Source organism: Ipomoea nil, unplaced genomic scaffold (assembly GCF_001879475.1).
Source record: "Ipomoea nil cultivar Tokyo-kokei standard unplaced genomic scaffold, Asagao_1.1 scaffold3321, whole genome shotgun sequence".
NCBI classification, from domain to species: Eukaryota; Viridiplantae; Streptophyta; class Magnoliopsida; order Solanales; family Convolvulaceae; genus Ipomoea; species Ipomoea nil.
In genome coordinates, this window is record NW_017619749.1 from 656,574 (window position 1) to 672,318 (window position 15,745).

Consider the following 15,745-nt stretch of genomic DNA (forward strand, 5'->3'; position numbering starts at 1 on the left):
TAGGGCACGGGGGGGTTAAGCTACGTGACCATAGTACCCTTGCGTCATCTGGTTAAAAAGCGTTCGCTGACGGGGATATGATAGGAATTTCACTGGTTTGGGTAACCGTGAATAGCCGACCGGTAGTCGTACGCGGCCTCAGGGGGATGGTGGGGACGTAACGGCTCGCTCACTGGCGGCGTGGCTTAGGGCATAGATATTTTTAGGACAGATTAATTTCATCATTTTTTGTCATTAATTTTATAGAAAATGACAATTTTTCCCCTTTTACTATAGATTTATAACACTTCTTTTCCTGAACTATTCATTATTTATATTTATCCCCTTAATTATTTTAAAAGTGTTAATTTTTCTTCTTAAATATTAAATGAACATTTTTACCTTTGAAATAATTATTTTATTTATTTTTCTTCTCTAACAAAATATTACTTATATGTAGATAAGATAATAGTTTAATTTAAGCGGAACCGAACACCATAACAACCGAACTAAAGCAATAAGGACGGTTCTTGTACGATTCAGAACTATAATCAGGCCAATTGTTCCACCTAATAGAGGTGCCTACAATTCAACGAAAAAATTAGTTACTGTGTTCGACGGTAAAAACTCAGTGCTACACAAAAAAAAATAACAATTAAGACAAATTTAATAATAATTTATACATCTACCATCAATGTTAGCGGCCAAATCACAACAAAAGGCTAATGAATGACAAGTAAACAAGTGTCACAAACTCAATAGTTAACCATCAAAAAGTAATAAAGTTGACAATATAGGTGATAAAACAGTGAAACATATTTTAGTTTTAATGTTGTGTTTAAATAAAAATTTAAAAAATGCAGTCCATTGTGCTCATAAAAAAGCATTGTATATGCAATCCATTATACATTTATACACAAACACAAGCATAGTTTATGTCACAGGTGCAACTCAACACAGAAAATATGATTATTATATATTTAAAAATAATTATAAGGATTCAAGTTAACTCTTTGTTACAACTTTTCATGGTAAATTGTATTGTGGATCATGGTCCATGTAGCATCGTGAAGCATGAAATATGTATCATTTATATGATTGTGATCTTAGTTGTACAATAAACTCTTTATTTTGCAAGCGCTTGTTGATATTTGGCAGTGGTAGTTTTTCCCCCACATGTTTGTGAGATGTGTGTCATAGATTCACATGTGAAAGTATTAAACAAAATATTATATTATTTATTATATTTGTATAAGGTTCATGAATAGTATCTCTTGTTATAGTTTCATAACTTGTTTTATAATTATGCTACAATTTAATGTGATGATCATAGTCCACACAAACGTTGTGTGGATCATGGGCTGCTGTATACCATTTGTCTTTTCATTGGTATAGTTATTTGTCTTCCATTAGTTGATTCAATAGTTATGACATGGTGCACACGGTTGCAAAACGACGTCGTTTTGACTACAAACGCGCGTCTCATTTAAAAAAAAAAATCAGTTTTGATTTCCTTCAACAGTATTATTGTGGATATATAGTTATGAATTATTGTGGATATATAGTTATGAATTTATGGATATTTAGTTCATTCATTCTGAATTTTGTGTTATTCATTCACTGTGGATATATAGTTATGAATTTGTGGATATATAATTCAAATTATGCACAAAAAAATGCTATTACCGAAAATCGAACATGATTTTTTTTTAAAGTAGAACGCGCGTTTTTAATTAAAATGACATTGTTTTTACAACTGTGTGCAACGTATATAGTGCACACGGTTGCACAGCATAATTTGCGTAGTTGATGCTGTCCCAAAATTTGTATGGATTCCCATTATAGCCCAAAGAGACATCAATGGATCCATTCCAATAACATTTTTGAATGCTAGTTCTAAGGCCACGGAAACATAATGTATGGCTGCACCTAACCTAAAGCCCACAAAGAGACAATAAAAAGAAACATTATTTTAAAATATGATAAACAGGCCATTAAGAGTAAGAAATGACTTTTGTCTAAAGCCTACAAAAAAGACCAAAAAAAAAATGAAATACTATTTTAGAAAATGATAAATAGGCCATTAATAGAATTGCAAGTTTTAAAAATTGACTTATAAATTGTGGCATGTTAAAGAGGCAACTTATATAAATGATAAATAGGACATTAATAGAATTGTAATTTTTTTTAAAAATAATATTGACTATGTTACGAATGTAAATTGAGAATTAAACTCATGATATTCTATTTGAGAGAGTTATTTCGTGTCACTAGATCACAAGATCAGTGACAGAATTGTAAGTTCTAAGAATTGACTTTTGTAAAATTGTGCTATGTTAAAAAAGGCAAATTATATTAACAATAAATAGGCCATCAACAGAATTGCAAGTTCTAATAATTGACATTGGTAAAATTGTGTTATGTTAAAGAGGCAAATTATATTGTCCGTTTGATTGGATGTAATTTCATTGTAGTTGTATTGTAATTTGTTGTTTTTTTTTTTTCTCAATTACGTTGTTTGATTAGAGGGAATTGCAATGAATCCCTTCCATTCACCGAATTGTAATTCAGGACTCCTTAGGAATTATAATTTAGCGATGTAATGGAAAAATATATTGCTGTGAAGAGAATTTTATCCCTGACATTATTCTCATTCACTCCCTCATTTGTTATCTTACACAACATAGCACTAGTACGCCTACTATTCTCATTCACTCCCTCATTATTTAATCATATTATTGCATATCAAAACTGTAATTTTAATTCATACTGTATTTCTACATTATTATTTTCTCACTGAATTACAAATTATTTCCCTCCTAATTCATTCATTCCAACCAAACATCTTGTTTAGAGGTTTATGTGGCAAGGCCGACTTTGACACAAATTTATTTACTTTGCAATATTGAGTTTGGTACATTTTCATTTGTAATAGTTTATATTTATAAACATGTATCATTGATCTATAATACTATGTGGACATAGTCCATGATATAAGTATTGTGTTAAACAGTAGAAAAATTTTGAAACAAATTTTTCCATAAGTAAGACTGCATGAGTCGAACTTTGCATGACTTGGACCTAATTATATACGGAATATTTTCAATGTTCAAAGTTACAATTTTCAGTCTATTAGTTGTATTGATTTGAGACGGTCTGTTAAAGATAATCTAAATTAGTTTAACATGTATTTGAGTAGAGACGATATATTAAAGATAATCTAAACTAGTTTAATATATATTTAAATAATAAGAGAATATTAGTTAGATTTTTTGAGTACTATGAAACACAAAGAGTTAATAAAGTCTCTACCGAAGCTCAAACTTATGATTTCTCATTTGAAAAAGTTATTTCATGTCACTAGACCACAAGGTCATTAGGATATGTTGGATGACTTATCAAATGAAAAAGAAAGAAAAAAAAAAAAGAAAAAAAAAAAGAAGCAGTGGCGCAGTGCAAAAAGTTCAAAGCAAAAACGAACTTGTGGACGTCTTTTAGATGTGAGGCATCTCCTATATTCCCCAGTAAAATGATGTCCACCACCAAATGCTCCCTAAGCGCCACCACTTTTGTTCTTCCCAGAGCCACGGCTACCTTGCCTCCATCCAATATTTCAAGGATCTTTGCCTTCCATTCTAACAACCTTAACTGCAAAACCAAGAACACCCCAAAGCAGCAATTCTTCATCACCTAAAAATGTCTGTTACAATTAGACTACACCTTACCACAAGTACCATCACTGCCCACCTTTATAGCAGTAAACCCAAGACAGCCAGTTACGCCTCCAAATTTAATCCCAAACCCGTTTACCATTCCAACCCGTTATCTCCATTGCTCTTCTCTCGCCCTCGAAAGATGACTTCTTTACCTTCTTCTTATTCTTCCGCGAATGTAGTGAAGAGTTCCTTGATTGAGCCTGATGGGGGAAGCTTGGTGGATCTTGTGGTGCCCGAGAGCCAAAGGGCTGCCCGCATTTCGGCGGCCGAGTCTTTACCCAAAGTACGGCTCACCAAGATTGATGTTGAGTGGGTCCATGTGATTAGCGAGGGGTGGGCTAGCCCGCTGCGAGGGTTCATGAGGGAGGATGAGTATTTGCAGAGCTTGCATTTCAATTCCCTGAGATTGAAGAATGGGTCCATTGTTAACATGTCGCTTCCGATCGTTCTTGCTATTGATGACGAGGCTAAGGAAAGGATTGGAGGGTCAAGTGATGTCGCTCTTGTTGGGCCTGCTGATGATTTCATAGCCATTCTTAGAAGGTCAGTATACCCTTTTGAATTGTTTAGAACTGGAAAAATCGAATCTTTCTATTTATCATAGCTAGAATGAAGGTTTTCCTGAAATGGTGTCTCAGAATATTCCCCAAATTTGATTGCCATGGCATGATTCTATCTTCTAGTAGCTTATTGCTTCTGTAATGGTGGTGATTACCGTAATTAGCTGCAAGTATCAACTTGCCTAAAATTCAAGCTACACTACCTGGTTCTCTATAATGTTAGTGTAGGATTCTTTAGAGTATATACATATTCTTCAATTCACATATACTGAGTGGCTGAGTTACATTATTCGTCTTACAAGTATTTGATACAATTGTGTGATTGAGAATCACAAACGAGCCAAGATTTCTCTTTTTCTTTATCAATAAAATTGAAGCATCCTCGGTTTGTGGTTGGGCTTTTGTTATACCCAAAAAGAAAATGTCTATATTTCATTGTGATTTGCCATATTCTCCTTTGCAGCGTTGAAATATATAAGCATAACAAGGAAGAGAGAATTGCTAGAACATGGGGTACTACGGCTCCAGGGTTACCTTATGTTGAGGAGGTGATTACTCCGGCTGGAAATTGGCTCATTGGTGGAGATCTGGAAGTGTTAAAGCCTATTAAGTACAACGATGGCCTCGATCACTACAGGCTCTCACCTCAACAACTTCGAAATGAATTTGATCGTCGCGAGGCAGATGCGGTTTTTGCTTTTCAGCTGAGGAATCCTGTCCATAACGGTCATGCATTACTTATGAATGATACACGAAAGAGACTTTTGGAAATGGGTTACAAGAATCCAATTCTTTTGCTTCATCCTTTAGGAGGTTTCACAAAGGCCGATGATGTGCCACTGGATGTTCGTATGGAACAGCATAGCAAGGTATTGTTAATCACTTATGTTTGACTCTGTCTTTCATTTCTGAACTCTTTTTATCCCAGGATTGCTTCATAAAAATTCCACCTTTGTGTAGGTTCTAGAAGATGGAGTTCTTGATCCCGAAACTACTATTGTAGCCATATTTCCCTCACCGATGCATTATGCTGGACCAACTGAAGTACAATGGCATGCTAAGGCTCGGATAAATGCAGGTGCAAATTTCTATATTGTGGGTCGTGATCCTGCTGGTATGGGCCATCCTACAGAGAAGAGGGATTTATATGATCCCGATCATGGGAAGAAAGTTTTGAGCATGGCTCCTGGTTTGGAGAAATTGAACATTTTACCATTCAGGGTAGGTTGCCGTTCTTGCATATTGCGCTAAATGTAGATACTTTATAGTAGTTTGTTGAAGTTAGAATGTCTATCAGTCTATGTTCCTCTAGTATAGTTCGATTCTGGTAATTTCAGTTTCATGACTCCAGGAATAAGAGTGAAACATTAGATTTTATATACATATATGTGAGTGTGCTTGCTGTCCTGCAGGTGGCAGCGTATGATACAGTGGCAAAGGAAATGGCATTTTTTGATCCTTCACGTGCTAAAGATTTCCTCTTCATTTCAGGAACCAAGGTGATCTAGAATCGATTATTATCTGAATACATATTTGATGCTTACTTTCAACTTAGAATTTGGAAATGACTTTGAAAAGTCTTTAAAATCTTCAATCATCTTTTCCTAATCTTCTGCAGATGCGGACTTATGCAAGAACTGGGGAGAATCCTCCAAACGGTTTTATGTGCCCTCAGGGATGGAAAGTCCTGGTCAAGTATTACGAGAGCTTACAAGCAGAAGAAAGCGCCCAGAAGTCTGCTGTACTATCCGCTTAGCCACGGTAATATATGGTAGTTCCGCGTTAATTTGTGCAGAAGTATGCAAATCAAGAAGTCAGCAGAGAAGAACATGAGAGATGTTTCAATTGCTTGTCTCAGCTTTCTAGCGTGAAGATTGATCTCCTATTATCTATACATTCTGTTCTTGTAATATCTATTCATTTGCGTGATGATGATGAATAATGATGCACAAGAACTGATCTTTCTCCCCAAATAATATAGTTCCTTAGTTCATAAGCTCCGATTTTCATAAGAATATTCTTTGGGTATACTTTCTTCCGTGGCTTCATTTCTTAACTTGTGATAGCATCAACTAATTCACAGCGTAACCAGTGAATATGAAAGGAGTAACACGATTCGTACATCCTTAAATGCCACTGTCTGAATCTTAGATTTACACAGCTGTATTGTAGGTAGATTGGTGTGATGAATGCAAAATGCATGAGAATGTGACTGAGAATTTATTAGGAGGCAATCTTGGATTCCTATGATCTGTCAAAGCTGCTGAATTTGAAGCAGCAATTGTTGACATTATTGTTCTCTGCAATTAATCCTCTTCATTCTCTTCTTCACAGCAAACCCTCATGATCCACCCTGGCTATGGACCCTTAGTCGACAAAACTGCTGCCTTGAGCTGCTTGCAGTGTATATTGATCACGAACACAACAGTTGTAAACCAAGCCAGATAACATCGAATTATGTAATGTAACATGTTCCTTTCTAGAGATCCCACCCCAATCCCCAACATTCTACCGTTGCTCACAACAAGACTAATTCTAAACCGTGCGACTGTTAGTGAAGTAAGAATCGTACCCTACATCCTGCAGTTCAAGAATCCAATCCCGCATTTTGTGTATGTCAGTGAAGTAAAGTTTTTTTCTCCTAATAAAAGTCAAACCTTGCAACTGACCAACAGTTAGTGAAGTAAGAATCGAACCCTACATCCTATAGCAGTCAGTAAATTAAGAAGATTCAAATTCTGTATCATCGTGAAGTAAGACTATTAAGACCTGTGGTCAAGCAGCATAACTGTGACTCTCTCAAAATGGGAGGTCACGGGCTTCGATTGGTTGAAAAAAGTAAAAAAAAATTGAAAGGATCAATCGGTTAACCTATGTCTAATGATACTTTCCAATCTACTATGTTTGTCAGCAATGATGCATCTGAGTGATGAGAAAGATGGTCGGGAACGTCCGTAGAGTCCTTCCGGATTCCAAGGGGATGAGCTGTCATGGCCTCATGGGGGCCATTTTGCCCATCTCTCTCACTCCTTAATTCTCTTCGTTTCAAATCTTCAAACCCCTTTTAAGCACTGTCATACTCTTCTTCCATGAAACCTCTGGTAGTTACAAGTTTAATCTCACTACCTACCTAGTAGTCATTATAACGTTCACTCCACCTATGATCCCATTCGTTTGTCACACGTTTGTTTCCATTCCGTTATGTAACTTAACTTGATGATCCCAAGGTTTTAAATTTAACTCTTCATGCAAGTTGTTTATTGGTCTTTTTAGTTTGAATTGATCAATTATGAATAACTTAGACTGATTTTTTATTTATTTTTAGTTCTTAACTAGTTAAAATTATTAGAGGGGTTTCACTCAGAATGTAACTGCAACAAGAGAGTGTTAGTTTTATTTGGTTACTGTTTTCTAGGCTACCAACGTACCGTACGTAAAGAAGAGGAAGGAAGGAGGAGTGACAAAAGCAGGTGGTGATATGTTGTCTTTACAGAGAAGTTGTAATCTATAGAGACTTAGAAGGCAAGGGTTTTGGGTTTTGGGTTGTCATGTTGTCAAGTTGGGGATTAGGCTACGCAAAATAGGCATATTGCTTGCTGTCTTTCGGCGAGAGGGGTGGGTCCTGCCCGGCAATTTCCCCCCTGCGTTTTCATCGCCCCATTACTCAACCAATCCCAATCACAGAACATGGATGGCTTTCAGAACTGAAACCATCCCATGGCCCAGTCTCCATCCACTCCGTCATCATTGCAATATTATCCTCATTGGCGAGTTTTAAATCTTGGTCTATTATCTAAAATACTGTCTATTAAATCAGTAAGTTAAGTTCGTGCGAGCATATAAAATGTTCGATTCCGGCTAAGAAGAGTTATGAAATTGGTCATATTTTGGGTTGAAGAACTCATTAAGACACATTCCATAATTAATTGGCCCTCTTAGGGCATGGAAAAACATGTGGTTGTAACACATTTCGACAACTATCGGCAAAGCTAGTTGACTAGCATAAAAAAGTTAATAGTTTTGTTTCACTTAAAGTCACATGGTACGTGTAAGGTTCAATTATTAAGACACATTTTGTGATTGTACAGTGTGGGATGTATGAAATTGGCCCTAATGTGGACACTAAAACATCTGTAAGATACATTTCGTGACGGCGTGGTGGGCACTGGAAAACCTATAAACAATTAAGAAACATTACACGGTTGCATGTTGTAAATATTCAATTTTTACCAAATGAGATATAAAATTGACCTTGTTGTGTGCACCAAGAGAAACCCGTAGACTGTTGAAATGCATTTCACAATTTATTTCATCTATAAAGATTTCAGAAAAAAAGATGTGATTCTTTAGATTGAGGTACAACCATATCCCTCCCTTCAAGTCTTGCCTCATTAATTAGACTCTAATGAGCCTCATTAATTAGACTTATTTAAGGATCCGACTCGACTAATGACACATGAGATGTCTGTCCAACCACTAATAAACACCTTCTAATCCATGCTTAAACCCACATCTTATTACTCGATCTAGTACTGTGATTTAACAAATTAAAGAAGCGAGACAAACAGAAAGTGAATGAGGGGAGAGGACAACGGCCGGACATCATGCACGGCATCGAAACCACGAGGGCCTGGTACGATTAATTTCCTGGGCAGTACGTACGACGTGTTTGGTTTTGTAACATTATAATTTATTTTGTGGGGAGGGAGTCTGGTGCCATAAATGATTTTCTGAGCCTCGTAACATGGGCTGTACCTTCGAACTATTTCTATATTCATCAGGGGTAGCTCAGTCTGGTTGGTTGAAGATACATGTTGACACCTACGGACCCGTGGTCCCTCTTCACTGTTAGTATTTGTTCAAAGAATCAACTTTTTTATATCCCATCTTAGCTTGATTGTGACCCATAGCTTCCCCCTTCTTGATGGACTTGAATTTGATATTATCACCACACCTTTACCAAACATTCATCAGTGTCCCGTCGGGATATCGTATTTTAACTGGTCGATCAATCAACGTTTAGTTTTACTTTCAGCGATAAAGTGAAGGATCCTGCCAAAGTTCACGAGATTCAGGATATAGTTTGATGAAATTGAGAACAGTTTTGTACCTATAATACAAGTTGAATTTGAATTAGTTTTAATTACAATTTTAGAAAAGGGGGTCAACGATGAGATTTTCCATGCACAGCAACATTAAAGTTGAGGTGTTATGAATTTTCACATGCACGTGAAGTTCTAATATCTCCCCGACCATAGAATTGAATCACAAGTCTAAGTACTATACATTGATTCAATAAATTATACGTACAAAAGTAAAAGAAGATGATGACTTAGGAAGACAGATGTTTGAATTTTAAAGGGTTTCTGCAGAAAATTTCCGTGGTTGAAATTTATGGTTATTGAGGGGATAATTAAAATAATCAGAATATATATTAGATACTTAGATAGTGAGTTATTCTGAACCTAATCCGTAGCATTTACTTACTCGTTGCGATAGTAGAGTACTTGAAATCAGTTAAGATCAACTAAATCTATCTATAGTTATATATCACGTCAAATCAATGGAGAAAATGATCGAAATGGGAAACTGACGACATCAAATCATACATGTGAACGGGCAATAGATGCCCAAGGATATGATATTTCTGCTGTTCTTTAGTTTCAAGAAATTAAATAGATCCAGCAGTGGAGTTGCCCACATGGGCTTAGCTCACTAATTTAGTAGACAGTATTTGGAAAAAGAGAATCTTGACAGCGACAGTCAGAAGCAGTACGGAGATTATGTTCAAAGTAGCTGATTCCTTGTGCGTACAGCCATGTCTGCTGAATGATTGAGTCACCATAATTTACATTTTCCTAAATACTCTGTCAGGTTGGGATGTGGGGCCTTTGGGTTGGGGATTCAACCAATTCGATTGGAGTATATTACCGTGTATAGTACACAATAGGAAAACAAAGTAAATTGTGAGGAAGGTTCTCACCAGAAAGATACATTTTTTTTTATTATAGTTTTTTCGACGAAAACAGAGTTAATAAAATGGTCCACGTTGTCTTGATAAGAGCCAACAATGGGTAATTACCACACCAATGCCATTGGTTCCCATGATGTCTTTTAGCTTACTTCTCCACACCTATACAAAACACCCCTACCCTCTTCATTCTTTGCCCCCACATGGCTCTGCTTCTTTTCTTCATTTATTTTCATTTCTATTTTTCACACTTATTACAAATTATATTATTTAAAAAAAATTAATAATGCACTTGTAAAGTTAAAAGGCAAAAACTTTTTGGATTAGATTTTTAAACGGTACGAAAATTCTTAACTCTTGTGAAGTATCGAATGACGTATGAAAAGAAAGTTAATAGAGAATTGAAGTAATATCTTTTAGGTTTTTTAACCAGGTGAATGTATGTAATGCCTGTATATATATACCCCTCACTCCGGCCTTTTCATTTCCACCATGCCTGTCTAAACCATATCTACTCTCTTCTTCTCAACAGAGAAAAAAGGGTATCTTTCTTTTAGCCAAAAACAAAAGTTGATCCCCAAAAATGGCCATTAGAAGATCAAACAAACTGTCGCAGACAGCAGTGATCAAGCAGATCGTGAAGAAATGCTCCGGCTTAGGCGGGAAGAAGCAACATGGGTACGACGAACACGGCGGCCTCCCCGTCGACGTGCCGAAGGGACATTTCGTGGTCTACGTCGGAGAGAACCGAAGTAGGTACATTGTTCCCATCTCGTTCCTGACGAGGCCGGAGTTTCAGAGCCTTCTCCGCCGCGCCGAGGAAGAGTTCGGCTTCGATCACGACATGGGACTCACCATTCCCTGCGACGAAGATTTCTTCGAATCTCTAACGTCAATGCTTAGGTAAAACCTCACAGAAAAGAGAGAAATCTTGAGCGGTTTATTAGTTTTTGGGGATTTTTTTTTTTTTTTTTTTGGGTTTTTATTTTTAACTATAACTGGAAATTAGGTATGGAGTTAAGCCTTAAGGGGCTTCATTTTCTTGTTTTCTTTTTGTCCGGAAAATAAATTCTTATACTCCGTAAGGTGTAAAGTTTGTATGTAATTTTCCTTACAGTGGTGTTTGATCATATCTTTGTACCCTGTGAGAGATCCTATATTAATCATTATATTAATTAAATTAAGGGTAAATTAATACCCTTTTTCTATTTATTTGTTGGTGTTTAATTTTCTCGTTATGTTATTTTTTACATTAACACAAATTTTACTTGATGCACACTAAGTGAATAAAACATTATTCTTGTACCAAAATTAAAATGCTGCCGATTAAGTTGGGTTGTATGAAAAGAAGCACATCAAACATGAATCCGATTTACTTTTGTCTCGAAAGGAGTGACTAAGTGGATAAAACTTAATTCTCGTACCAAAATTAAAAATCGATCCTTATCCAGACGAATGATAAAAACTGAATAATTTCAAGAATTGGAGATTAATATGACTTCGATGACACACAATACGTATTTTACTAGATAAGACTCGGACTGTATTTAAATCCTTATCTTCCTAACCTCACATTTAGGTTACATATCATCAATACGTATTTTACTATATAAGACTCGAACTATCTTTAAATCCTTTATCTTCCTAACCTCACATCCACATTCTCTCATTAATGCTGCGGATATATATATGCAGAGACCGCAGCGGTCCCCTGCATGAACTACGTTTCAGGGGCGACTGATCCACGGTTCATAAGTGAGGCCAGGCATCTTCAATCCACTGTACAACTACTCTTTCACATTAACTCTTGAAATTAAAGCTATGGAGTGACACAGTTAATTAAAGGACACTATATATATATATTCTAAAACTACCATTTACCCTTTTAACTCGTAGGGGTAAAAACAATAGGTTAACCACTTGCCCAATTTAAAAGAGGGGAAAAGTATCAAATTGACCATCTAAGTCATTCGAATAGTGTAATTAGGTTCCCTAAGCACATCTCAGAAAGGGAATTTTGGAACAGTAAAATGCATTTTCACAAATGGGAGGGTTTGAGTTTTTTTAGGGGATTTTATTACTGCAAATTGGGGTTCAAAGTGATCCCACTTGCAGAGATAAAAGAAAGCAAAAGAAGTTCTGGGCGCGTGAATAGACTTTTTTTTTTTTTTTCATCCCTTTTTCTCTTCCTTCTACCCTCTCTCTCCTACGTGGCTATGACAAAATTTCTTAAAAATACCCCACTATTCAGGTTGCCCTAAGTAAAAAAAAAAGCTCCATTTAAATTCCCTAAACCTGTAAAAAAGTTCAATTCAGTCCAAATCAACTTGTATAACAGGTTAATTCATCCACAGCTTGACATGTGTTACTTTTAATTTTTTTTTTATTTTTTATTTATTCAATTATTAAAAAAAATAAAAAGAATTTCAACCACCGGCTGTCCAGCAAGGACAGCCGGTGGCTGCGTATTTCACAGACAGCTGTGGCTGTCCAGCGAGAAGCCGGACAGCCATGGTTGTCAAACATGAGGTCCAGATCTGGACCTCATGTTGGACAGTCGTGGCTGTCCGGCTGTCCTCGTCGGACGGACAGCCGGACAACCACGACTGTGTGTGATATACGCAGTCACTGGTTATCCTCGCTGGACAGCTGGTGACTGAATTTTTTTTTTAATTTTTTTTAATAATTGAATAAATAAATAAAAAGTTTTTTAAAAAATAAAAATTAAAAAAATATTTTAAAAGTGACACATGTCAAGCTGTAGATGAATTAACCTTCTATACTGGTTGATTTGGATTCAATTAAACTTTTTTACAAGTTTAGGGAATTTGAATGGAGCTTTTTTTTTTTAATTTTTATTTAGGGGACGTAATTGCACTATCCGAATGAATTAGGGTGTAAATTTAACACTTTTTCTGTAAAAGAGTTAATAAATAATTTTGCTTTCGTTAGCATATGCAAGGTGTAGAGTTTAAGGTTTGACAATAGTGAGTATCCTCTGACATTTACATGGTGTTTAGTTGTGTATGGAGAGAATTATGAAGAAAAAATTGAAATTTCGTGGGAAAAAAATAAGGTGAAAATCTAAAACATGAATATATATATATATATATATATATATATATATATATATAATTAAAAAGAAGCGAATAAAAGTAAAACTGTCATTGTATAATAATAATAATAATAATAATAATTCACACAATTCCAGAAACTATAGAATTACAATTCTCATTGACATTAGGAATTGAAATTCCTTCCAACCAAATCAATTATAATTCCATGCAATTTGATAAAAATGTAATTACAATCAAATCCCACCAAACACCCCTTAAATGTAATCCTTGACATAAATTTTATTTTCAAGACATTGGCCCAACACTTATCCGTACTGACCGAACACACTTCAAGAATTTTGTATGAAAGTTGTCGATGCTATTTATTAGTATCCCAAGTTAGGCACATATAATTAAATTTCATATCACCCCTTTAGTAGGAAGCTTGGTTTGTTGTGTTTAATTCACTTACAACTCAATCAACATTTAAAAACCACACTTCAATGTCCGCATGGACAGCTCAGTTGATTATAGAAGTAAAATTTGAAAAGAATAACCAGTATCGAATTTTACCAGCGTCAATGTAAGAACAACCTCTCAAAGTGATAAAATGAGAAAATTCTTTATACTCAATAAACAAAAGTCTAACATCTGTGTTCAGCTGAGTTATCTATAATTTGTATAGAGTGGCTGAACTTAACCGTTAAAGCCTCAACTTAACACATGTTATGTACTTATGTCCCATCTAGGAACAAAGATGATAAATACGGATAAATCTAGGTAAAGTGTTATAACGTACGGACATATCCATTCTATAACGAACTACTGTTGGTTCAAAGCCATTTCAGTTCTAAGAGTACAATTATTATTCCTGGGAGTATCACCCAACAGATCGAACATGGATGGCCTTCAAAACCGAAGCCATTTCATGGCACAGTCTCGATCTACTTCACCATTACAATATTACTCACACTTTTCTCTCTCTGTCTCATCAAAGTCTTGCCATTATCCTTTAACGTATGTACAATGTTAATGAACCTTTGATTCAATTTAAGAAGTTGACTGTTTTCAAAAAAAAAAAAATAAGAAGTTGACTAATTAAACTCGACTAATAATGATATAACATTGATCGTACAAACGATGTCTGTTCAACCACTAAACATTTATAACCTATGATTATACTTAGAGTAAATACCCAAAATGGTCCCTCGACTATAGCTAAATTCATAAATTGGTCCTTGACTTTCAATTTCAACCAATTAAGTCCTTAACTTTGCAATTTTGACACAATTTGGTCCTCCATCTATTTGACCGCTTGTTGACCGCGATCTTTGAGGATATATATGTAGTTTCACGTGCAAAGCTCAAGACAACGCTCTTGGAGGGACATCGTTGTTTCGGAGGGGGAAGTGCTTCTCCGCTTGCTGCTTGGGGATCACGAGCCGGTTCAGCTTAGAGAGCGCTATTGGAGGTGACAGCGCCGTTTCGGGAGGGGAAGTGCTTCTCCGCTTGCTGCTTGGGGATCCCGAGCTGGTTCAGCATGACTACATCGCTTGGAGTCACGACTTTCTCGAAGAGCCACTCCAGGGACTTCGGCGATCTATCTATCAAAAGCTATAATCTCTCCGGCATGGGGTGCAGCGCCGACAGTGGATTCAAATGTAACAGTGCGGTCTAGAAATGCAACCGGAACCTTAAAAAACCGACGATGGACCATGAAATTACATATATATCCTAAAAAAGCGCAGTCAACAAACGGTCAAATAGACAAAGGACCAAATTGTGTTAAAATTGCAAAGTTAAGGACTTAATTGGTTGAAATTAAAAGTCAAAGACCAATTTGTGAATTTAGCTATAGTCGAGGGACCATTTTAGGTATTTACTCATTATACTTATATCACTCACTTACAAGGAATCCCATACAAACCAGATTGGTTGGCGTGTGTGGCCGTGCACTCTCATACCTTAAGAGATGTCGGGAGTTCAAACCCCTTGTCGTATGAAAAAACCAATCTGACAAGCACTTTGCCCCTTAAGGTGTCTCCACCTTACCAGCTAACATACGTACCCTAATGATCATACATATAACTAATGGACTAAGTTATTACTATACATAGGTATGACCGGAGGATCAAATATACAATTTTAAATTCCCTATAACAAACAATGAACTTAAGAAAGGCAATCAAGTGGAGTGTTAGTAGGTATAGTTAGGAAATGAGTTTGAAAAGAGGGCATGTAGATGAGAGATCGGGCGGACATGATCCACGGCCGGTATCACATCAAAACAATATCGAGGGTACAAGTGTACAACGCTGTACCCTTAAGTTGTCGTTGTAACTCATTATATATAATTATATATATGTATATATTGTGCAGTACAGTACAGAGCGTGAATTGAATGACTAATGCATGCATGCCTGCTTTCATGTTTTTCTTAGGCTCAGAACATGGGTTGTACCT

The 15,745-nt window shown here is 36.0% G+C and overlaps 2 protein-coding genes across 2 annotated transcripts; both read left to right on the top strand.

Annotated features, from left to right (window-relative positions):
- The first annotated feature begins 3,474 nt into the window (after positions 1–3,474).
- On the top strand, positions 3,475–6,252 carry LOC109170030 (ATP sulfurylase 2). Its single transcript, XM_019318957.1, has 5 exons — positions 3,475–4,238; positions 4,719–5,124; positions 5,216–5,476; positions 5,668–5,754; positions 5,874–6,252. The coding sequence occupies exons 1-5, from the start codon at positions 3,676–3,678 to the stop codon at positions 6,009–6,011; spliced, it is 1,455 nt and encodes a 484-aa protein (XP_019174502.1). The 5' UTR covers positions 3,475–3,675; the 3' UTR covers positions 6,012–6,252.
- A 4,460-nt stretch (positions 6,253–10,712) lies between these two features.
- Positions 10,713–11,438, top strand: LOC109170035 (auxin-responsive protein SAUR50-like). Its single transcript, XM_019318964.1, has one exon. It carries the CDS (start codon positions 10,810–10,812, stop codon positions 11,131–11,133), a length of 324 nt encoding a protein of 107 aa, XP_019174509.1. The 5' UTR covers positions 10,713–10,809; the 3' UTR covers positions 11,134–11,438.
- The last annotated feature ends 4,307 nt before the right edge of the window (positions 11,439–15,745 follow it).